This window comes from Sardina pilchardus, chromosome 6, assembly GCF_963854185.1.
Source record: "Sardina pilchardus chromosome 6, fSarPil1.1, whole genome shotgun sequence".
NCBI classification, from domain to species: domain Eukaryota; kingdom Metazoa; phylum Chordata; class Actinopteri; order Clupeiformes; family Clupeidae; genus Sardina; species Sardina pilchardus.
Window position 1 is genome coordinate 8,070,157 of NC_084999.1, and position 24,697 is coordinate 8,094,853.

Here is a 24,697-nt window from a genome sequence, read left to right on the forward strand (position 1 = left end):
ATCATGAATCTTAACAGAATATCTGAATATTAACAGAGAGAAGGGTGAACTTGTAACGTAGCCTCTAGTCCAGGGCTGCCCAATTTGGGGCTTGCCTTGCGGGCAGTGTTGCCAGATTTGGTGGGTGCCCGCTCAATTAGGCTTCTTTTGACTTTGTCTAGCAGGGGAAAATAAGCCTTAGGCGTTGAGTTCAATAGTTTTGCTATTGACACAATTCATTGTTGGACGTTTTTTTGCTGAAGACAGTTTTCAAACATTATGGGCAGAAATAACTCAACATGATCTGGCAACACTGCCCATGGGTAAAAGTTGGCCCATCATCTATTTTTTTGCCCTGCGCTCTGGTCAGACTTTCATTGTGTCTCAACGTTCGATTTACTCTAAAACTGGTTGCAGTTCACTATCTATCTATAGGCTGGGTAAATCCTGCCTGATCTGCCGGTAATTTGGATTTCACCCTGCAGCTCAGGCTGGAAAGCTTCACATCTATCTCCCCTGCTTCCTGTCCACATCTTCTAGGTCCAATCACAAACTAGCTTATCTTATCCAAAAGGCGCAGCCGGATTGTTGGTCTGAATTTCCAAAAGAGTAGAAACAAAGTCCAGACTCCCCAGACATGTTCAATCTTAAAAGATTGAGCTAGTATGGTGATAGCCAGACTACAATCTAGTCACAGTTTAACATTATTTTAGATGGGCGATAGGGGGTAAATGTTTATTTTTTCAAGCATGTCTGTCTCCATTCCTTGAGAAATTGTTCTGATGTGTCAATTTGTCACATAGGGAGATGTTGTGTTCTACATAAATTAATTAATATTGATGCAAATAACTTTATTCCAAGACACAGAAGTGCTCATATGCTTTTTTCCCCCAACAATTATGATTGCTTCGTTATTTCTACTCCTTAGCTTAATGGATGCATTTCTTGATATCAATGTGCTGTAAACAAACTAGCCTACAGTAAATAATAGTGTTTGTAGTCTATTTCTTAAAAAAAAAAAAGTGTGTATTTTCTATAGACTTTTAATCTTGCACAAAATATGCGATACATTTCAATGTAATGGCCCACGACTTGAACATTTAGTTTTGGCCTGCGGCCCTACATTTTTGGGCCCTTGATGGGGAAGACTTTGAGCCCACCCCTGCTAGTCAAACGTTGGATGACGTTGGATGTCGATTTTCACCTACCCGGAAGCAGAATATGGATTTGTTTTGAACTTGCTCAGCTAGTCAGTAGTGGTGGAATATCGTTTTGAGGATGTAACGTTTTGACACAATTCATACATCTGAGAGGTGAAGCGCTTACATATTTATTTAGTGATGACTGTGACTGTTCTCTATTTTGCTGTCATCATGTCTCTGAAATAGTGTGATTTACGATCATCTGTCAACTTCAACCTGCCATCGCATTTCAAGTAACGTTACTGTTAGCAAACTAGCTAGCTAGCCAGTCACGTCAACATAAGTTACCCATGATCTCTCGATATTCTGTGTCATATAAACATATATACAGTAACAACCGATTGTTACAAATGACAGGGGATTCGTGAAACAATTTCCGACTTAGCTGAGATCGAAAGGTAGCCTGCTTTCTCGTTTGAGAGAATGGACTGCGCGGCGCTGGAACTTGATGCAGTGAAATTCGCCAAATCTGCTGTTTTGTTCGACCAGAAGGGAAAGTATAATGAAGCCGTGTTCTACTACAAGGTAAGACGTTTACTACACAGAGAGTTAGGCTAAATATTTTAACACGGCTACAGCAACTAAGTAATATTTGTTGATCAATGTACGCCCATGTTATGTAAGTGTATATGCTCTCTGTGTGTACAGCGTGAATTATAGCCTACTGCAATTTACAGGAAGCGGCGCAAGCACTCATCTACGCTGGCATGGCAGGATCTAAACTGGAAAGCATACAGGATAAGGTGAACGAATACCTGGACAGAGTGCAGGCTCTGCATAATGCAGGTTAGTCCATTTATTTCCTTGTCACCTCGCCTTTTAATGATGCTAGCCTACATAGTCATGGTTTATGTCTTTGTTTATTTGTTTGTGAGGGATATTCATACTGTATTGCCCAACATGCCGTGACACCCACCCATGACCCATGAGTAGGCCTACTAGATTCTGAATAATAGATAGGTTACTAGATGCATTTTTAGGCTACTCTATGGGCTAAATATGAAAGTGGAAAGCGAGGTGGTGGCCACCTCCCACCTGTAAGTCATAGTTTCCGTGACTTGCAGAATTGCTTCCAGTAAGTAGCACAACAGAGGCCTACAGTTTGAGAGTGGGTGTGACTTGCCAGAGGTTCAAAGAAGGCCCGTTAGGTCATAATGCCCATGATATGATGCCTAGTTTGAGTAGTGCATAGATGGAGGAGTAGTGACATACCCTGTCACTATACGCCACCGCGGGGATCATCTTAAACCTCCATTATGCACTTTGTTTTGTCCACCTGCTATATGACAAACTGGAAGCTGGTTCACCTGTTAACTTCTCTCATACAGCATAATATACATTATTATTACTAGATACAGATTATTTTATGTAGATGCAATTGTTATGGTTATTCCTTCTTTATGTCCGTCAAGAAGGTAATGTTTGCCTTGAGTTTTGGCCAACGTTTGCTAACACTCGCAAACTGTCTGAAGAGGTAGTTCTCCAGGAACACACATCAGTACCAGTGTTCTGCTTCTCCTCGTCAGAGTAGCAAATATTGCATTTATAAATTGCAGGGGCTGTAGAGCTTATACCTTCTGAAACAGTAAGTGTCACATCTACAGTCTCTCCCTCTTTCCTCCTCCAGACATGTCATCTGGAAAAGCTGTATTTATCCAACTATACCTTTTCTCCTCCTAACTCTTTCTCCTTAACTGTCTGATTTCTCTCTCCTGTGTCCTGCGTTGTGCTTTTAAAACAACTGGTCTAAATAACCAATAGCTGATATCATTTGACAATGGTTGGGCCAATTTTGAATAATATCATCACATTGAATATCCATCCTATATAACATTAATATAACTACTAACATAAAGACGAATGAGAAAGCTGATGGTTAAATATAATAAAGATGCAATAGGGCAGTGTTTTTCAACCTTTTTTGAGCCAAGGCACACTTTTGTCATTGAAAAAATCCTGAGGCACACCACCAGCTGAAAATTTTAAATAAAATGAAATTTTATGGAAAATGAAATTAAATAAAAATCTGTAGCCCGCATTAACGATATCAAGTCATTCTTGTCAAATGGTGTCTTGAATAGGAATCAAATGAACACAAAGAAAATGATGTCTATTCACTCTTTTTTAGACCACTTATAATAATATGATAAACTTATATGATAATTTCCCACGGCACACCTAACAATGTGTCACGGCACACTAGTGTGCCACGGCACAGTGGTTGAAAAACACTGCAATAGGGCCACCAATGAGATGCTTACCTGCACTGGAAATGTAATGCTGAAATTCAGTGGAGATACACCTGCCACAACCCACACTGAAAATTAAGTTATATTAATGTTATGTAGGATGGATATTTAATATTGTAATATCATATGATGATATTATCTAAGCATGGCCCAAACATTGTCAAATGATATCAGTTTTTGGCTATTTAGACTTGTTGTTTTAAAAGCACAACACACAACACAGGAGAGAGAAATTAAACAGTAAAGCAGAAAGAGTTAGATATACAGTACAGCACAGTCTACTTATATCTGTAGACATGCCATCTGGAAAACCTGTATTTATTATTCACCGGATATTATCAATCTCTATTGTCTCTACTGTCTCTGTACTCAACTTACAGTTTGGTATTTGATGCTTCTTTACACTTCTGGTTGGATATCAACTGCATTTCTTTGGCTCTGTACAGTACCTGTACTCTGCTAAAAGACAATAAAGTGGAATCTAATCTAATCTAATCTAAGATCTGCAGCCTATGACCCTGCATTTTATAAATGCAATATTTGCACCTCTGATGAGGAGAAGCAGAATACGCGCCACAAAGCAGTTCCACTCAGGGCACCCAAGTGGCCAGCAGTGGCACTGCATGCATTTGATCTGGACGTAAACTGGGCAAAGTGTTACCATGATGATGGAATGCTTGCACTACATTGTTCAAATGTATATGTTCAGAGAAAACATGGTTGCCATGAACATTTTCCACTGTTTGCTGAATTAGAACACACCTCAGTTGTGCACTTCTGTTGTGCACCTGCTGAACCAAGGCCATACAGTAGGTCTCTGAGGGAGTGTAAAAAAACGAAGCAAACTGGAATGCCACTCTAAACAGCACAGCTCACTGAATCTGTAACAGATCCTCCATCAAGGAAGAACCCATTCAAATTTTGGAAAGTGAAACTAACTCGTGCAGGCCAGGTAGCCTGTTGGTGGTATGTGGTCTAGCAGGTCAGCCATCACAAGCTGGTCAGGCTGGGTTTTTTTTCCAGCAGGGAAGTTTTATGAAAATGTGTGTAATCCTGGGTTATTGTGCAATCCTGCTAACGAACCAACCAAATGACCAAACGACCAACAAGCAAACCAACAGAGAAACCTGTTTGTAAACTTTCGCAAGCTTTTGCCTGTGTTTGTGAATTTGACTGCACCTCTGATGTCTGTCTGAACATCCACCTTGCAGTCCAGGCCCAGAGCAGTGACCCGCTGAAGACCAAGCAGCAGCTGGATCTGGAGCGAGCCTACTTCCTTGTTACACAGGCCTTCGAGGAGGATGAGAAGCAGAACAGCGATGAGGCCATCGAGCTCTACACCCAGGCGGTGGAGCTCTGTATCCAAGCGGTGGGTGGGCTGCTGTGGCTCTCTATGTGTCTAAAGTTCCCGCAGCTCTCTGTGTTTCTAAACTTCCTGCAGCTCTCTGTGTGTCCAAAGTTCCTGCAGCCCTCCTAGTATCTAAAGTTCCTGTAGCTCTCCTAGTTTCTAAAGTTCCTGCAGCTCTCCTAGTGTCTAAAGTTCCTGTAGCTCTCCTAGTTTCTAAAGTTCCTGTAGCTCTCCTAGTGTCTTAAGTTCCTGTGGCTGTCCTAGTTTCTAAAGTTCCTGTGGCTCTCCTAGTTTCTAAAGTTCCTGTAGCTCTCCTAGTGTCTGAAGTTCCTGTAGCTCTGTGTGTCTAAAATTCCTGCAGCTCATGTGTCTAAAGTTCCTGTAGCTCTCTGTGTGTCTAAAGTTCCTGTAGCTCTCATAGTGTCTAAAGTTCCTGTAGCTCTCCTAGTGTCTAAAGTTCCTGTAGCTCTCCTTGTGTCTAAAGTTCCTGTAGCTCTCTACAGTATGTGTCTAAAGTTCGTGTAGCTTTCTGTGTATCTCTAAACTTCAAACTGGCTTAGAGAAATACTGCCACGATGAGCCCTGGACAGAGCTAATTTCACTCCGTTGTTCAGACTGCTGGTTTAAGTTAATTCTGATGAAGATTTTGTTTTTCTTTTTTATCTCAAGAAGATATGGAGTCGGCTTGCTCTTTTAATCCCAACCTCCTTATGTATTGCATGCTCTGTACAGTATGTTTGACTGGTTATTCATGCCACGACACGCCTTAATGGCCAATTTAATATTGCCTCTTCAACCTTGTCCACTGAACTGTTTAGGGTACCCTCTTGCTCCTTCTCACTTTCATCACCGTTAGGTCGAACTGTCATGTTGAAACGTATAGCATTAGCTATAAGCATTTTGCTCAGTTCTCATGCAGCCGCACCTTTGGTTGGTCGACAGGTGTTTTAGCCTGACCTTCAGATGCATGCCCTGTATGTCGTGACAGGTCTATTGGCTGTTTCTGTAATTAGAGGCAGTCCTCTGAATGTGTGCGTCTGCCTGCTCTGATCTCACTGCTCTCTCCCCTCTCCTCCTCCTGCAGTCGAATGAGACGTCTGACCAGGCTCTGCAGGGCAAACTGAAGCAGCTCGCTCGACAGGCGCTCGACAGGTGAGGGAGGCAGATGGCTATCTCAGTCTGTTTCAGTCTCTCCACGTGACTCCATATCCACGACTGAAAAGCACGTTGTGTAGTGTAAACCAAAGAGTAACATTTTAGACCGCTAAGGTCAAGGTTTGTTGCTGTGAGTTTCACAGCCAAATATGTAAACTGTTTAGACTTTTTAAATAACATTGTGACTGCCGACACTGATGGCCAGTGTGTACAGTACTTACTGCTGCGCTTGTACATATAGTGGACAGTGCTCCCTCTCTCTCTCTTGCCTCTTGGTTATTGATATGGTTATATGATTTAGCAGATGCTTTTGTCCAAAGCGACTTGCAAATAAAAACAATACAATAGTTACAAATTTACAGTGAACAGTTTTAAAATATATTGCTAATACTACATTAAGCAAAAAAATAATACCATAAAAATACCATAATAAGCAACAATGTCAATGCAATATCAATGATTAATAGCTTGATGAAATACACCAATACCATTATATACAAACCATGATGAACCTGAACCATCATGTCACCTGATTTGTGATCTTGGCTGCGTGACCCCACAGGGCAGAGGGGCTGAAGAATGCAGTGACCAGGGCTGCTGCGCAGGAGAGGGCGGCCTCAGCTGCCCCCAAAGCCACTGGGCAGGTGAGGCAGTTCTTCCCCCTGGGCCCGGACTTCTCCCTCCATGACCGGGCACAGCCGGTGAGAGCGGCCCAGTCCAGCGACCCGCAGGGCCAGCGCTACACCGCAGAGGAGATCGAGGTGCTGAGGTGAGGTGTATGGCCTTGCTGGTGTGTGTGTGTGTGTGTGTGTTTGTGCGTGCGCATGTAATGTAAGTGTGTGTGAAAGAGAAAATTCTCATTCACTGGATAGAGGCATAGTGTGGTTATGTCTAGTTATCAAGTTACATTTATGTACTTTGATTAGAAGTTACTTTTTATTTATACCTTTTTGATCTGCTCTTAAAAAGCAATAAAGGTAACATATGTTATGTGTGTATTTGCACACACACACAGGATATGCCTGCCTATGATCTTCTGGCAGCCTTGAGCTATGATTTGACTCAAAGTTGTGTTACTCAGATGTCTCTCTGACAGTCCTTCATGTCTGTTCAAAAGTCAAACACTGGCTTATGTGTGCAAAGGGTGGAGTGTTTATGGCGCATGTATTGTTTTTCACCTCTTCATTGTTCTGAACAGGAGCACCTCCAAGATTAACGGGATGGAATATGTTCCATTTATGAGCGTGGACTTGAGGGAGCGCTTTGCCTTTCCTGTTCCGTTCTCGTGAGTCAGTTCCTTCTGATTCCTGGATTTCCTCACAGATTGTTGGTCACTCTTTTGCCTTTTTAACGCAAGAGTATGAAACAATTTTGAGAGCATATTTCTTGCCCCACAAGCAAAATGTGTTTGATTTGAGTTGTATGTCACAAAACAAAATCATTACCAATCAGCATTTTTTTTCATGCCAATCAGCTTTTTTCTAGACAATACTCTTGACATAATTTCTATTAGCAAAGTTATCATAACTAAGAAATTTTGGTCACTCAAAATCTGTCAGATGAAAGTAAATTGAGATTAAGTTAATCTGAAATGACCCCCTATTGTTTCACTGTCATAGGGACAAGCGTGGTAAACTGGCTTTGTCACCCAAGCAATCTGCCATCTTCTCTCGCTGGGTTCGGCCAGATGAGATGTGCAACAACCCTACCATGATATTCACCGTGTCCAGTTTCAGCATCAAACAGGTTGGTTTGCCATTGAAACGCTGATTATTTGAGCATCATAACAGTTCAGACGCAAAAGCCCCTAAAAGCCACCTCTGATTCTGACTAACGATGGTGAGCGAATGCTCTCCACACAAAGTATACGTTAATTAAATTATTCCGCTTCAAAACCCGCTAAGTACCACTCTCTTCCTGATCTGAAATATTGATTTGTAGGGAAACCCCTATAGGAGCCTGACACAAAATGCTAATTTAAAAGAAAAGTGGTCAGACGGATTTTAGAGGGGTTTGCATCTGAACCCTTCGTATGTTAACATGCTTTTGGGTATTTTTTCTACTGTCAATTCCAATTTGTGTGTTTGTTTTCTTTGCCTCCAGACGGTGGTGTCTGACTGTTCATTTGTGGCCTCTTTAGCCATCAGCGCAGCTTATGAAAGACGCTTCAACAAGAAACTCATCACCAGGTACATCTGCCAGAGACTCTGAGCCAATACAAGCCCAATTCAATCCAATACTCAATTCATTCTTTGCTCCCCTCACCTTAACTTGAACTCTAGTTCATTTAGTCCATCTGTTTTCATAGCTTTGCCAGGTTGCTGACTCATTTAACCAAAAAATTTAGAACCATGGGGCGTCTAGGATCCATAAATGCATAGCAGTTAATGTATAGTCTGTATGTTGTGAGAGTTAGACTATAGACCACTAACCACTCTGCTGTGTCTTTGTATGTTGGCAGCATCATCTACCCTCAGAACAGGAGAGGAGAGCCGGAGTATAATCCTTGTGGGAAGTATATGGTGAAGCTGCACATCAATGGAGTGCCTAGAAAGGTAGGGTTGCTCTCTTAACACGTACCCCATATGGAAAAGAAATAGAAAAAACGTATACGGCCAGCAATGTGTTTTATATACAAAACTTGTATGATTTACTCTTGAAATTGGCCCCTTTCTCGTTTTCCTCATACATGTCATATATAGCCCTTACAGTTTACAAAGTTTTATATGTTTCAGGTTACACAGATTTACTAAGGATCTTATAATGGTCTTATATGGGACAAGCTTCCAACCCATATGGAAAAGAAATAGACAAATCATACACAATTTTACCATGTTTTATCTGAATCCTGATAGATTTTTATATGACAGTGAAACCATTATAAGATCCTTAGTAAATCTGTGTATGACATTGTATGAGGAGAACGAGAAAGGGGCCACTGTCAAGAGTAAACCATACAAGTTTTGTATATAAAACACATTGCTGGCAGTATACGTTTTTTCTATTTCTTTTTCATATGGGACATGCTCATATAAACATGTACAGGGTATCAGATTTGGACAATCATTGTGGCCTTTGCTAGATCTGTGGTCACCAAACAACCGAGATACTGTACCAGATCTATATATTTAAAAACAGGTCCATCATCAGTGGTGGCACTACTGTATGTTTGCTGTTCTTTTGTATGTATATGTTTTTAGTCTTTTAGCCTTTTATTTAGATAGGGATGATAAAGATCAACAGAAAGCGGCTGAGAGGGAGGGCATTGGGAAATACCCTTGCCCATTCAAAATGCCCTCCCTGTGGGCATTTGGACCTGATTGTGGTATGGACGCTGTTGCCCCTTGTGCCACAGTCCCCCCCCCAGCCCCCCCCCACCCCCCAGCTGTTCTTCTAATGAGCCTAATTTTTTGGGGCGTGTTTCCCAAAACCATAGTTGCCAAGTGAGCTCAAGTCTTCTTGAATTTCCCCTTGGGGATCAATAATGTATCTATCCATCTATCTATCTTGTTGGTTGCGATGCAATTTTCCATTGCCAACCAACTAAGTTGCTAACTGGTCAAGTAATGTTGGGAAATGCACTCATGTGTTGCTACCACAAATTGCCCCTCAGAGGACTTTGAGGTTTTCAAAGTCTGTGTCATCCCGTCTACTCAGTGCAGTGCCTTACAGTCTACCAGTAAACAACACAGTTCCCACTCAATAAATCACGGAACTGTTGTTGAGTGGTACCATGCATTATTTTTGTGTTGTGTCAAAAGTGGAGTGTCTTTATGTGAACAATGGACACGCAAGAAAGTCTCGGTCCACTTTCAATTCACAGTTGACTCGCAGGTCTCATATAACATGAATAGTTGAGTGAATACCTGCATAACTACATACAGTACTTTCTGTACATACTCCTGCATGTTTCACACTGTGACAGACAGACGCCTCCAAATTAGATCAAATTGTGTAGACCACAGTGTACCATGTGACATGAGGGAAATGTGCTGCGTGGTGGTTCTCCGCGTTCCAGACTCATCTTCATCACACTACATTACATTACAGTACATCTCTATTCACACGCATCCACCTCCTTTTATGGGTCTGCTTGTACAGCCAAAAAGTTGATTTGGGGCTCAAGGCTAGTGTCAGAGTGCATTAAAGTGAAACGTTCAACTGGAACAGAAGAGGTTGACTGCCAACACTGTAGAGGCAGACACGCCCAGTGTGTATAAGCGTTTTTTAAACCAAAACCCGACTTCATCCAGCCGGCTTCAGCCAGCGGGGTCATCCATCATCCGGAGATCAAACGTATCTGAGTAATTTGAACTTGAGCAAATTTAGTCACGATAGCAGATTGGATACATCAGAATGTGAACGGACTTGGCAACAATCTTTTTCAAGCAATCAGGTGTTTTCTAACACACAGCTTTGGTTAACAGCATCTCAAGTTGTGCTTCTCTGCTTTTGACAGTCAACAGACAGACAGCAGTTATTTTTGTGTAGCATGTTGAATTGCACATACAATAGGTGTCTAAGATAAGTATACTTTCTGTCTGCTAGTCAACATGAATGATTGTTAAAAAAAGAAAAAAAAAAATCTTGAAGAACCACCTGCCTGTGGACTGTAGCGGGGAGAGGGTTCTACTGTGTAATGATGCACAGAACTGACAGCACAGAGGGTTCTACTATATAATGACACACAGAACAGACAGCATTTTTTCCCCCTCAGGTGATCATCGATGACTACCTGCCCGTAGACCGTAACGGAGAGCTCCTGTGCTCCTACTCCAGCAACAGGAACGAGCTGTGGGTGTCGCTCATAGAGAAGGCCTACATGAAGGTCATGGGAGGATACGACTTCCCTGGCTCCAACTCGGTGAGTGTGTATTCCTCCAAACGTCCATGCTTTTCCAGACTGTTACGGATACATTCCTCTCGGATGATAAGTGCGGACGGCGTGTCCATGGAGGGATTTTGGTTACGTGTTCCTCCTTGGCCATCGCTGTTGCTTTGAAAGCGTCGGCAGCGCTGTGTTGGGAGTTTGTGAAGCTAATGGGTAGGTGTTCCGTCTCCCTCTTGTGTCCTCCAGAACATTGACCTGCACGCGCTCACCGGCTGGATCCCCGAGCGCATCGCCATGCACTCAGACAATCAGTCCTTCGTCAAGGACGACACGTTTCGCATGCTGTATCAGAGGTGAGATTTCAGCACTGGGTTCAAATACAAGCACACCCATGCACACATACACACACACACACATACACACACACACACACACACACACACACACACATTCCATGTCCAAACATATCCATTCATACACACTCACACAAGATCATCACATGCATATTGAAATTATACACACAGACTGACATTCACTCAACTCACTTACAAGTGCATGTCAGCATAATTTGGGGGGTAATTCTCAAAATTCCAAGTGTCAGATAACTCAGATCTTTCTCTCTCTGACTGTTTGCATCGTCCTGTAATGCTTGGACAGGTTCCATAGAGGTGACGTCCTCATCACCACGGCAACTGGGGTGATGACGGAGGAAGAGGGGGACAAGTGGGGGTTAGTGCCCACTCACGCCTACGCTGTTCTGGACATCAGGGAACACAAGGTGAGCTACATATGAAAATTAGTGTTCTGACTGTGAAACACTAGCGTGATAGGTCATTTGGTACGCATTAGTAACATGTGTGCAGAGGAAAGCATTTTTAACATCCCTGAGAATTTTCTGAGGTTTTAGTAATCAATAACAGCAAAAACATGAATATTGTTTGGAAGAGTGCAAAGGAAATGAAAAGATAAACCTCTAATTTGTTCCGTGCTCTGTCTGTCGACAATTTGATTCTGTAGACCTCTCCTGCTCTACTTCTGACACGTCAGAGTGTTGTTTATTTTATGTTGTCCACTGATTTACAAAGTCTTTGTGTCTTTGTGAAACATTTTTTATAAAAAAATGTTTGAAAAAGGAATACTCTTTGTAAAAGATTTAATGAATGAAATGGGAGAAATTGTGTCTTTCAAACAAATAAGGTATAAGTATGGAGATATATGCACTGTACAACAATATAATCAATTAGTTAGCTCTGTCCCTTTAGAATGGAAAAGAAAAATTAAAAAGAATGGTGGCACGCTCCTAGTATGTAGACCAAATATCAAAACAATCAAATGGATTAATGGATCAAAGATCAATAAACAAATATATAGATTCTATTTACAATCAGAAAAACTGGTAGGAATCCCATATAGAATATTTGACAGCTGGGAAGAAAAATTTGATTGTCCAATTCAATGGGAACTTGTCTTTAAAACATTGTATGAAACTTCACTAGATATTAAAGCTAGATCCTTCCAATATAAACTTATATTTAAATATCTAAACACTACATTTTTTTTATACATTTGGGGAATAGAGCCAACACCACACTGCCGATTCTGTATGGAGGAAGATGAAACGACAGAACATTTATTTTGGTACTGCTCCCCGGTCGTTTTATTTTGGATTGATGTACAGAATTGGATGCTAAAATGTGATATATCTCTACATCTAGATTTGGCCACAGTACTTTTGGGGGACTTAATGTGTGACAGCCAAGAACTCCAAAATATAATTCTTCTGCTGGGAAAAATATTTATTAATAAAATGACAGATGTTAAAAAATTCAACATAAAAAGATTTAAAACTTACATTAGAAACTACTGCGATATAGAATGTTTAATGGCGAGAGAAAGTAATAAATCATTATATGGTGATAGATGGAAGAAAGTAAAAGAAATAGAAGGGTGGACTTAAAAAATAAATAAATATTATAGAAAAAAATATTATAGAAAAAATGTATTATAGAAAAAAAATATTATAGAACTCAATTAGAAACAAATTGGGATATGCATATATTTATGAATATATAAATATATAAGCTATATATTTGTGTTAATGTATGTTGTGTGTAGACAATGTTATGTACAAAGGAAACTTGGACAAAATGTAGTTCCTTCCAAAAGGTGTGATAATGGGGGACACAAGAATATTAGTGACATGTTATGAAATGAAATGAGGATTTAATTACTTTTTGTTTGTTTTGTTTTTTAGTTTGTTTTTTCTTCTTTTGATTATGTTTGACATTTGCTTATGTTTGTCTGTTTGTAGTTTCTTTGCTTTTTTGAGTAAAGATAAAACAAAAGGGAGAAAAAAAGAGGAAAATAAAAGCAAAATGAAATAAAGGAATAAAAGGAAAAGAAAACACAAAACAAAGAAAAAATATAACAACAACAATAAAAAAAATCCAGTTAATAGTCCCCCAATGTGGGGGGGTGGCGGTGGGAAAAAAAAAAAAAAAAAAAAGTCTTTGTGAGAAGCATCTGGAATCGGACTTTTCCAGCTCCACCCTCCTTGACAATCTGTGGCCATCTCATCAATCTGTGGCCATCTGTGTATTATTTGTTCTATTTCGTTTCTACTGACCGCCAGAGGCGGTGCTCTCAGCACCTGGATGACCATCACGTATACGTGTAGGTCGAGTGTTTGTACCAACAAAGTCACCTGTGACCGGGGTGGCGTACTGTATGGCACTACGCCATGCACTTAAGGTGCTTTCACCCCGGAAGTGACCTCTTGACAATCTTCTCGTCCCTCCTCCGAGTGACTGCCAAGCTCTGGCGGTCATCCGAAACTCATAGAACCGTGGTTATGCATAACCTTCGTTTTTCTCTCTGGTGCAGGGGAAGCGGTTCCTGCAGCTAAAGAACCCATGGAGCCACCTCAGGTGGAAGGGCCGCTACAGCGAAAGAGACGAGAAGAACTGGACGCCTGATCTCCTCAAGTACCTCAACTTTGACCCCAAAATGGCACAGAAGTTTGACAATGGTAAGAAAATCAGGCCTGTGTGTTTTCCTCGTAGAGCTTGCTTTCGCTCACAAACTGAAATAATAATCTGCATGTCATACATATTACTGATGAACGGCGACGCGCTACCTATATATCGATGCAACAGGTGTCTTCTGGATTATATGGGAGGACCTGTGTCAGTACTATGATGTCATCTACCTAAGCTGGAGCCCTGCACTGTTTAAGGAGTCTTCATGCATTCACAGGTAAGTCATCAACAATTTCTAAAATCAACAAAATCACTAATAGCATTTGAAAACTTTGATCCATTTTTAAAGTTGTTTTTTTTAAATTTCTTAACACATGCAGTTTTTTTGACAAGTACTTTTTTGTTTTAGCTTAAATGTATTGCAGATATGTTGATTTCTTGTGTCTTTTAGATAGTGCCACTAGTACAGTATAACAACCTAAGGGTGGAGATGGAGTTTTCATCTTGCACATGTAAACTGTGAGCTGTAATGCAGATGTGCTCGCTCGTTTCTCCCTGCAGTAGCTGGGATGCAAAGCTGGGTCCAGTGAAGGATGCCTACAGCCTGGCCAACAACCCGCAATACAAACTAGAGGTGCAGTGTCCACAAGGGGGCGCCGCGGTGTGGGTGCTGCTCACCAGACACATCACAGACAAGGTCAGTGAGTCAGTGGGCAGTTAGGCAATAAGGTGCTGTGTCCACCAATTGCGTTTTTTTTCTATGCTGAGAGCGCCCTCAACCTCCTTTTCACGGCGCTTCGGTCAAGTGTTAATTGTTGCTATGTTACCAAAACCAGAGACGGTTTATAAAGGGAAGTGACATTGACGAGCCCAGCGCTGTTCTAAAAGTTGAACAGATTTCAACTCTGAGCGCTCTGAGCGCTGCGGTTAAAAACGGTCAGCGCCGAGAGCTTTTTCCCACCGAGGGCGCTCAGCGCTGTGAACGCTGAGCTACATAGACTTTCTATTGAAAATTGTCACCGTCGGCGCAAAAAACGTGATTGGTGGACACAGGCCCTAAGTGATCGTGCCAGAGATGAGAACTCCGGCTTCAGAAAGTAAAAAAAAGCCCTACTACATATTTCCTCCAACCTTTCAGTTTAAAAACAGTTGACTCTTACTAGCTCAACCCTTCAGTAGTTTGATGAACTTATTAGTGAAGTCACCTGTTTTAGGTGCACGGGTAGAACCAATTCATGGAATTTTACTCTCCAATGCCAAGTTTCCTATCTCTGGATAGCGCTAGAATCTCGTTCCCATTCCATGCACTGGAACCAGTCATGTCTCAGCATGGGATGAAAGGCTACATGGGAGCCATATCTTTTATGGTCTCCATGAACGAACGTCATAAATCTCCACCAAAATGCCCGTTTAAAGGCAAAATGATTTATCACAGGAGCGGTGAAAATAGGCCTGATGTTTCCTTTTCGTGTATTTTGGTCTGCTTGGACTTTACTGAGCTCTGTCTTTTACTTCACCCTCTTCAGGATGACTTTGCACAGAATCGGGAGTTCATCACCTTAGTGGTTTACAAGACAGATGGAAAGAAGGTGTACTACCCTGGTGAGTAAGAGCACTGAAGCTGATGTTGTCCTGGAGATAACAGTTGTTTTAAGCTAACAGGCGTTAGCTGTACTGTAGCACTCACAATGTCATGGTTATTGTGTATGTGACCGTGACACAGAGGTTTCTAACTTTCACCCAGAATGTTAAGGCCTTCGCAGATTTTTATGGTGACGATTATTAAATATAGCTTTTTTTCTCTTCTTATTATTTTGGAAAATTAGCGAACAAACCCCTTTCTTTTCGTGTCTCTTGTATGAGGTGATGGTCCAAAGAACAGCAGTATGCTGTTGTCTCATGCTGTTGTGTAATATGTGGTTTAATATATGTGTCACATTTTGGAATATTAGCCTTATTCAAGTAACGTAAGATTACCATATTCCGGACAGTGCCCAGGCTCTAACAACGTTCCGTACAATTGACACTTGTGATGGAATTAAGAGATAAGCCGTTCGAGTCCGTAGTTTATGCTGATTTTAAAACAGCTGCAGGGTTTTCTTTTAACCTCCCCTTAGTTGTTCTAAAATCAGCATAATCTACGGACTCGAGTGGCTTATTGCTTAAGTGTCAATTATACGGAATGGTGTTACATGGCCACGGCACGGAACACGGTCACCTTACGTTAGCCTCTTTTCTTCTCTCTTGTATGAGATTAGTAGTAAGCCGTGAGTACTGTTCTCTGCGTCCTTTACAGCGGACCCGCCTCCCTACATCGATGGCATCCGCATCAACAGCCCGCACTACCTGACCAAGGTGAAGCTGACCAGTGCTGGCACTCACACCTTCACACTGGTGGTGTCTCAGTACGAGAAGCAGAACACTATCAACTACACGCTACGAGTGAGTGGGCCTTTGTTTGAGTGCGTGTCACTAACTAACCGCATTTGTATTCATATTATGTCTGTGTCTGTGTCTGTGTCTGTGTCTGTGTCTGTGTCTGTCTGTGGTTGTGCTTTTTGAGCATGTAACTTTTTAAAGTGTAATTACCCAATGTAAAATGATACTAAATTAGAAGATGTTTACATATTTTTTAATATGAATTTCATGGTGTAGAGAAGTCTCAGGCGGTTAATGTGCGCATCGACCTTGGTTGATTTTCTGTACTGTACTAGTCTGGGTATTCATCACATAGGAGTTACATTGTTTATTACACAGCTCACCTGTAGAGGTGTGTGCATGTGCGTAGGTGTTAGTGTTTGTGCGCGCGTGCGTGTGTATAAACGCTGCTATTGAAGTCCCTAAGAGACAGAATGCCAGGCGGGCCTGCAGCACAGTAATGTGATGCTCAGGATTGAGATTTGGCTGCATGACACGGTTCCGGTGGGTGATGTAAAAAGCCAGAGGAGAGGAGAGGAGAGGAGAGGGGGATGGAATGAAAGAGTGCTGATGGAGAGATGAAAGAACTGCAGAGGAGTCTGAGATCCCTTTGCCACTCCAAATCCCCACTTAAAGGGATATTCCGCCATTTTTGGAAATACGCTCATTTTCCACCTTCCCTCGAGCAAAACAATCGATATTTACCTTGTTCCCGTTCATCCAGCCATTCTGTGAGTCTGGCGATACAACTTTTAGCTTCAGCCTAGCATAGATCATTGAATCGGATTAGACCATTAGCTTCTCGCCTGCTAGCTTCATGTTTAAAAGGGACTAATATTTCTGGTAATTTTCCCATTTAAAACGTGTGTCCTCTCAAGTTAGAAAGTGCAATAAGACCAACTGAAAATGAACCCTGCCGTTTTTCTAGGCTGATTTGACATGGAACTACATTCTCATCTGGCGTAATAATCAAGGCAACTTGCAGCTACTGGCACTACTACTGCTTGATGTCTATGGGGACTATTTTCAGATGCTGCGTACGATATCACTGCGCCTATGGTACGTTTGCAAGTTGCCTTGATTCTTACGCCAGATGAGAGTGTAGTTCCATGTCGAATCAGCCTAGAAAAACGCCAGGTTTCATTTTCAGTTGGTCTTATTGCACTTTCTAACTTGAGAGGAGACACGTTTTAAATGGGAAAATTACCAGAAATCGTAGTCACTTTTAAACATGAAGCTAGCAGGCGAGAAGCTAATGGTCTAATCCGATTCAGTGATCTATGCTAGGCTGAAGCTAAAAGTTGTATCGCCAGACTCACAGAATGGCTGGATGAACGGGAACAAGGTAAATATCGATTGTTTTGCTCGAGGGGAGGTGGAAAATGAGCGTATTTCCAAAAATGGCGGAATATCCCTTTAAAGGAGAGCTGTGTTTACCGAAAATGGCATGGGGGCTGACTACATCTGACGCCACCCCGACAGAGTGATGAATAGGACATCAAACATGCCTGTCTGCCTGTCTGTCTTTCTGTCTGTCTGTCTGTCTGTCTGTCTGTCTGTCTGTCTGTGATTATATGCACACACAATACTCTGGAAGAGAGTAGGCAGTTTTGATAGCGCTGTGGTGAATTAGCACCAGCTCCGTGGGCACTGGTGGCGCAATCTCGTTTCATCCGGAAAAAAATCCCGGAATGTCAGGAATGCTTTGGTATCTTGGAAACATGTGCAGCACTTAAGGGATGATAATATTGTCAGGGAGTCTTCATTGTGAGGCATCTTTTGAGTGGGCCATCTCGTTTCATCCAGAAAAGTTCCAGGAATACCGGGAATACATTGGCATCCCTGAAACTTGTGCTATACTTAGGGGAGTCTTCATTGGGCATCTCGGGAGCTACAACTTACACACTGCTCAAGTGTTGCTGAGTGAAGCCAGGCAGACACTCGACCATTGTGATCTAACTTCGGCCCCAATTCAGTCAGACCTGACAAATTAGTCCTGCAGTTTGAGCAGGCTCATGATCCCTGATTAGAAGACGTCCTAGTGACAGCGTTCCAGCTCTCTGATCTGATCAGATTGGATTTCTGGCTTGCAGTGTACTGGAAGCAGTTTGAACATGCAGTATGAACACACTGCAATAGTATCCAGTTGAAATGTGTAGTGCGAGCTACCATGTTGTACACAACTGAGAAAAATGGCCGCCCAAAGGGTTGACTAATCACATGTTGAATGTTCCACAGGTGTACTCGGTGAGCAAGTTTAACTTCTCCAAAATCCCAACACCCTTCACACAGACCAAAAGGGTAAGTCCATAAGTCTCTCCAATTAAACTTTCCTCCACTGCATGGTAACTCTGACCCATCCACCAGGATTGGTATTAAACTAAGAGCGACTGGTCTGGTCTGATCCTCATTGGATTGGTGTTAAACTAAGAGCGACTGGTCTGGTCTGATCCTCATTGGATTGGTGTTAAACTAAGAGCGACTGGTCTGGTCTGATCCTCACTGGATTGGTGGTGTTAAACTATGAGCGACTGGTCTGATCTGATCCTCATTGGATTGGTGTTAAACTAAGAGCGACTGGTCTGGTCTGATCCTCACTGCTCTTCTCCTCAGATCAACGGTCAATGGAAGGGAGTCAGTGCAGGGGGTTGTGGGAACTACAAGGACTCGTACAAGCACAACCCCATCTACCAGATTAACATGGACAAGGCCGCACCTCTGCTCATTGAGCTCAGAGGGTCCAGGTGAGAATCCATGTTTTTTATATATTCATTTATTTAGACCCCAAGCATGGTGTGGATGTGGCCACTATTCTTCTCAGCAATCTTGATTGCAGTATTGGCTCTTGGCCATAAGAGGGCGCCAACTGTCTGGGTTTGATATTTGGTGCTTTGAAGCTAGAGACCGGTCGCAATGCACCAACCAAAGTGCACCACATAGTACCATGTCTACTGACTGATGTCGGTCCACTGCTACTCAGAAATGTGGATTAGATTGTTAGATTACTATATTTTTAGACTGTTGATGGGCATGTAGTGTGTATGTTTTTCTATTCTCTGTGTGTGTGTGTGTGTGTGCGTGTGTGCGTGTGTGTTTGTGTGTGTGCGCACAAGGTGCACTCAGAGGTGTATGTGCTGGTGCAAAACAGAAAAACAATTTACCCAAGGAAATTTCATCCAGAGGTGATTCAGCCTGTGCCTCTCAGTGCCTTCAGCATCCCCCTCTTTGTTCACCTCTGCCATCTTCTCCATGTGGAGGCTTCTCTGCAGTCTCTGCATATCTCTCCTCTTCTGAACCCCCAGTTCAGAAGAGGACAGTACCTCAGTCACCCCCCCCCCATGCTCTCTTTCAGTGTCTCCCTGTTTGTGTCTGTGCTGAGTTGCCATTGTCTGCAGCACAGGAACTCATATCCGCGCTGTGCTATTATTTTGTGTACTGGCGCTGGGTGGTGGGGAGTGAGTGAAGTGACTCACAGCCCTTAAGTGTGACTGATTGTGTCTCGGCTCTATCTGTCCACAGGCAGTACAGCGTGGGCTTCGAGGTGCTGACCGTGTCCACTGTCGGAGAGCCGGGGCCAGCGGGCCTCCAGCGAAAGAGCAGCGGAGACTACCGGTAACGGCGTCCCTTCCTGACACTAAAGATAGATAGATAGATAGATACACACACACACATACACACACACACACACACACACACACATACTTTATTGATCCCCAAGGGGGAGATTCAAGATATATGATCCAGACATCTCTGTGTCCAGTACAGCTGTCCCAAATGATTATTTTATAAACGATTAATCTAACGATTATTTTTTCGATTAGTCGACTAATCTAATGTTTGTTTTTTCGATTCATCTAATGATTCATTTGTCCATTGGCGATAATTTATCCACTCCTAAATATCAGAAAGTTTTTTTTCATTAAGCTTTTCATGTTTCATGTGTGAGGTGATGTCCAGGCATGAAAGACAGTAGAAGCGAGAGGCCAGCACAGTGGTCTGGAGTTCCATCATAACGGTTTAGGAAAATACTCAATATAATAATAATCAAATCCCAAAGTGGAAATCTGCTAAAGCTTTTGATCACTTTTGTTAATTATTCTCCCCCCCACCCCCCCACCGTTCTTCTCGTCTTCGACTGGTCCAGTTGATTATTTGAGTATGTGGTGGGATCCCTTCAGTATGTGTCATCTGCTTTTCAGCACTTTAAGACAATGTGGTTAATGTGTTAGTGATTACTGGAACAGCTAGATTTTGTACAGCATGTCTCTAAAAGAGAGAGAGTGAGTGTGTGTGTGTGTCTGTGTGTGTGTGTGTCTTTTGATCAGTATGCCTTTTGACATGAACCTTTGCCAAGCCAGACCACTGCAGTGCCAAGTCATCTTGTTCATCATACTTTGTCAATGTGGTGCAGCTTTCTTTCTGATCTGAATGTGCTTGTTTATCAAGTCAAACTATACTGTGTCCTGGGGAGTGCAGCTCACAACCCCTTTAGCTCAGCCAGCCCCAGACCACACACACACACACACACACACACACACACACACACACACACACACACACACACACACACACACACACACACACACACACACACACCCTGGGGTGTGCAGACAGCAGCCCCAGACCTCACATACTAACACATGCCCCAGAACACACACACACACACACACACACACACACACACGCACACACACATGTGCAACTCAAAACCCCTTTAGCTCCGCCAATACCAGAACACACACACACTGGCCACTTTGAAGTTTGCAGCTAGAGAAGTGCCTGTCGCCAGCATGTTTTTAATCCTTAGCACATCATTTCAGCACAAAGTGTTTACAAAACAGTCTGCTGTTGTCTGCTCTGCTCTGGTTTTAGTTTGTTTAGTTTAATCTTCAGTGGCACACTTGTCCAATCATTCTATTGAAGGGAACAAGGAACAAAATAAGCAAATAGCTAACAGATGATTATATCATACAATTGTTAATAGTTTTTTTTCCCCCTCCAAATCAATTTTCAGCACAGTGAAAATATGGAGTGCACATGTGCTCTTTAGAAGCTAATCCTAAAACAACAAACATTTCTCCTCAGAATAGCAACACAGGGGATCAGGTTCCATAACATGAAACGCATACTGCAAACACCATCACAGAGCCAGACTGGGTGTACAGTACTGCTAAACATCCAAAATGTACATTTTCAGTCATGACTTGGAAAAAGATGACACGAATAATTCATTAACGCTGCAGTCCTTGTCTTCCCTCCTCCCTTGTCTCACCCCCCCCCCCCCCCCCCCCGCCCCCCATCTCCACACGCGTACCTGTGCAGGTGTGGCTTCTGCTACCTGGAGCTGGAGCACGTCCCCGCCGGCATCTACAACGTCATCCCCACCACCTTCCTCCCCAAGCAGGAGGGGCCCTTCTTCCTGGACTTCAGCAGCGCCGGCCCGCTCCGCGTCTCCCAACTTCAGTGAGGAAGAGGAGGAGGAGGAGGAGGCCGCTCCGCGTCTCCCAACTTCAGTGAGGAAGAGGAGGAGGAGGAGGAGGCCGGGGCGCTCCGCGTCTCCCAACTTCAGTGAGGAAGAGGAGGAGGAGGCTGGACGAGCGAGCGAGCGGCCGCGCCCGAGATCGAGGTCGTGGTGGTGGTCAGGGGATCCACATCTGGGTGAAGACATCACCAGCGGTCACCTCAAACGCGTGTCTTCCCTTCCTCATGTGACTGTTAACAAAGGGTTTATGGCCATTAACTCTAACGTGTGCGGACTGAACTGGGGAGACATGAAGGAGGTTTTTGGTGATTACTGATTTGGTTGGTGGGTCGTGGCTGCCTCTGTCATTGTGACTGATGATATGAGCTCGCCTGTCCCAGCAAGTATGTTTATATGAACAGATGAGAGATTGTTGCCATATTTTTGGCCATCCTTCCAACCTTGTGACTATTTATTCAGTCGTGGCTGCACAGTGCACTCGCAGGAATACACACACACACACACACACACACACACACACACACACACACACACACACATAAACACACTCACCTGTGCACATCTGACATGGGAATATGACTGAAATTGTATGAGAAATGCTGAGCATTTGACCTAAGCAAAGGCTATATTTATTCTCAGGCGACAGCGTCCCACCAACAGGGATCTCTTATCGAATCTTTAAAATGATGATGTCTTCTCGCGGGCCTGAGCCGCGTCCGCAAGCGGGGGAGCTGGACAGAGCTGACCGCCTCGTGCCTCCTGGGAAGGATGCGCACTTCCTCTCTTAAGGGCTCTTCTCGTCTCCTCTCACCGCACTGCACTAGGAGGCAGCCGCCCGTCTGCTCTCTTGACACAGGAATGGGACGCACCCGCTCACGTCCTCACAAGGCATCCAGCCATCCACCTACTTGTGCATCCATGTTACACACACACACACACACACACACACATACACACACTCACTCTCTCTCTCTCTCACTCTCTCTCTCTCTCACTCACACACACACACACACACACACACACATTCTCTCTCTCTCTCTCTCTCACTCACACACACACACACACACACACACTCTCTCTCTCTCTCTCTCTCTCACACACACACACACACACACACACACACACACACACGCACACACACACAGACACAGATCATGCTGCCATAACTTGCAAATTCCAATAGATTGTTGTCCTGCACAAGTCTCCAAGTACAGCCCAGTACCGCACTTTTCCCATGAAGGTTTTCTGAGGAATCTATTGCCAAAATGAGTAATTTACTGCGTACAAAGTGAAGTTATATGATATCATATGGTACTGTGTGTGTGTCTGCTGCATTTTTATTTTGCTACATCAGGACGTTTTAAGACAACTGTTTGTTCTATGTGACGGTGCAGCCATGAGCAGAGTCAGAAAATGGACACTGTACTGTACATCACAAGCTGTTTTTGTTCTCATCTCCACACGGCAAATATACATATACAATTATACACCTCTGTCTACAGTGCCTTATTTATTCAATGCAGTGTGTTACTGGATTACTAAATAGTGTAAAGATGTCTTATAGTGCTTATGATTGTCATAACGATGAATTGTCATAACATTCAGAAAACAACACCCAGGGATGATTTGTTTTTCCCCCTAGGAGTAAAAAAAGCCCACTCAAGTCAAGTGATGCACATTAAAAGATATGTATTTTGTGGTGCAAGTATGAGTAGTGTGGTGTAGGGGGAAATACCACTGTGTTCTAAAGCATGCTTCAAAGCGCTTAACGTGTGTGTGGCCACTGGCCAGACTACTTGGGCTTCCCTGTGGTAAACACTAAGAGAAGTCATTAGCACACGAACTAACCTAATGAATGTCACAGGACATAGTTCAACAACAACAACAACAGCAGCAGCAGTGACTGAGACTGTGTGCTTGTGTGTGTGTGTGTGTGTGTGTGTGTGTGAGAGAGAGAGAGCTAGGCTGTTTGACCCAGAATCAAAACAGAGCCTCGTCATAGACAAAAACCTTCTGTTGTGTACAGTACAGTACAGTAGGTTAAACAACCTCTCTCACGCGTTCACCAGACTGGGCACTTGATCTGAGCGCTATTACCAAAGATTGTTTAGTTAGCTTTATAAACCGTCTCTGCTATTACTCGTGCTTGTAGTAGCTCACAGAGTTCCCAATCGACATTTGAGATCAGAATCTTCTGGAATCTTCCCTGCTCACAAGGAGAGAAACGCAGAGATGATGGCATTACAGTTTTTGCCTATTGCTTACACACTAAAATCAAATGCTTACACCAAAGCCTCAATACCTAAAACTCTTGATTGATTTCAACTTTTGAGTTTTACAGAAGACGAGGTCAGAAAATGACCAAATAAAATAAAGAAAATAGAAAGTAGTTTCTCATATAAAGTGCATCAGTGTGTTACTGGTGATATAAAGGGTAATTCAAATGGTGCTTGTGTGTTTAGTTTTGTTGCAAGAATTTAGTTTTTAGAAAAGAGTGTTATGTTTTGATTGCAGCGTTTCATTTTGGCATAGATGTGAGTTGTTTATCCCCAAGTGCTATGTCTTATATAGCTGTGTGTAGAGTTTTGACATAATGAGCCAAATGCTGCAAAACGTGTGTAGGCAATAGGTAAAAACTGTAACTTTCAAAAAGCATACTTCCACACAGCATTTGAAGTTGTCTCCAAATATTCTTTCTTTACCACAATACTTTCAGTGCTAGAAGACAGTGACCCACAGCCTCTGTGAATTATGTAAACCATTATGGAATGTAGATGGTTATGTGAGTATTACTGTATGATATAGGAGAGGGGTTAACAGGAGTTTATTGCAGCGTGAGACATCCTCGCTTTTCCCTTCACTCACCACTACTCACCACTACTGTGAAACGTCACTACTGTCCACGGTTCCAAGCGTCAGCACAGCCAGAGCTACTGTGTCTGATTAATCATTGAAGGAATTTATAATGAAGACGCCGAGTTCAACTGCAACTGCTTCATACCATCGGCTGGTTGTTATGCCAAGATGAGGTCAGTGCACTCAAGTGAATACCAGT

General features: G+C 42.8%; 1 protein-coding gene across 1 annotated transcript; it reads left to right on the forward strand.

The window, feature by feature from the left end:
- The first annotated feature begins 1,202 nt into the window (after positions 1-1,202).
- Positions 1,203-23,129, forward strand: capn7 (calpain 7). The gene is made up of 22 exons (XM_062538276.1): positions 1,203-1,292; positions 1,539-1,706; positions 1,859-1,967; positions 4,642-4,799; positions 5,863-5,930; positions 6,496-6,702; positions 7,132-7,218; positions 7,553-7,679; positions 8,037-8,122; positions 8,395-8,488; positions 10,651-10,797; positions 11,011-11,117; positions 11,422-11,542; positions 13,648-13,792; positions 13,920-14,019; positions 14,304-14,439; positions 15,269-15,344; positions 16,039-16,184; positions 18,399-18,461; positions 18,774-18,904; positions 19,680-19,772; positions 21,483-23,129. Exons 2-22 carry the CDS (start codon positions 1,605-1,607, stop codon positions 21,625-21,627), a joined length of 2,448 nt encoding a protein of 815 aa, XP_062394260.1. The 5' UTR covers positions 1,203-1,292; positions 1,539-1,604; the 3' UTR covers positions 21,628-23,129.
- The last annotated feature ends 1,568 nt before the right edge of the window (positions 23,130-24,697 follow it).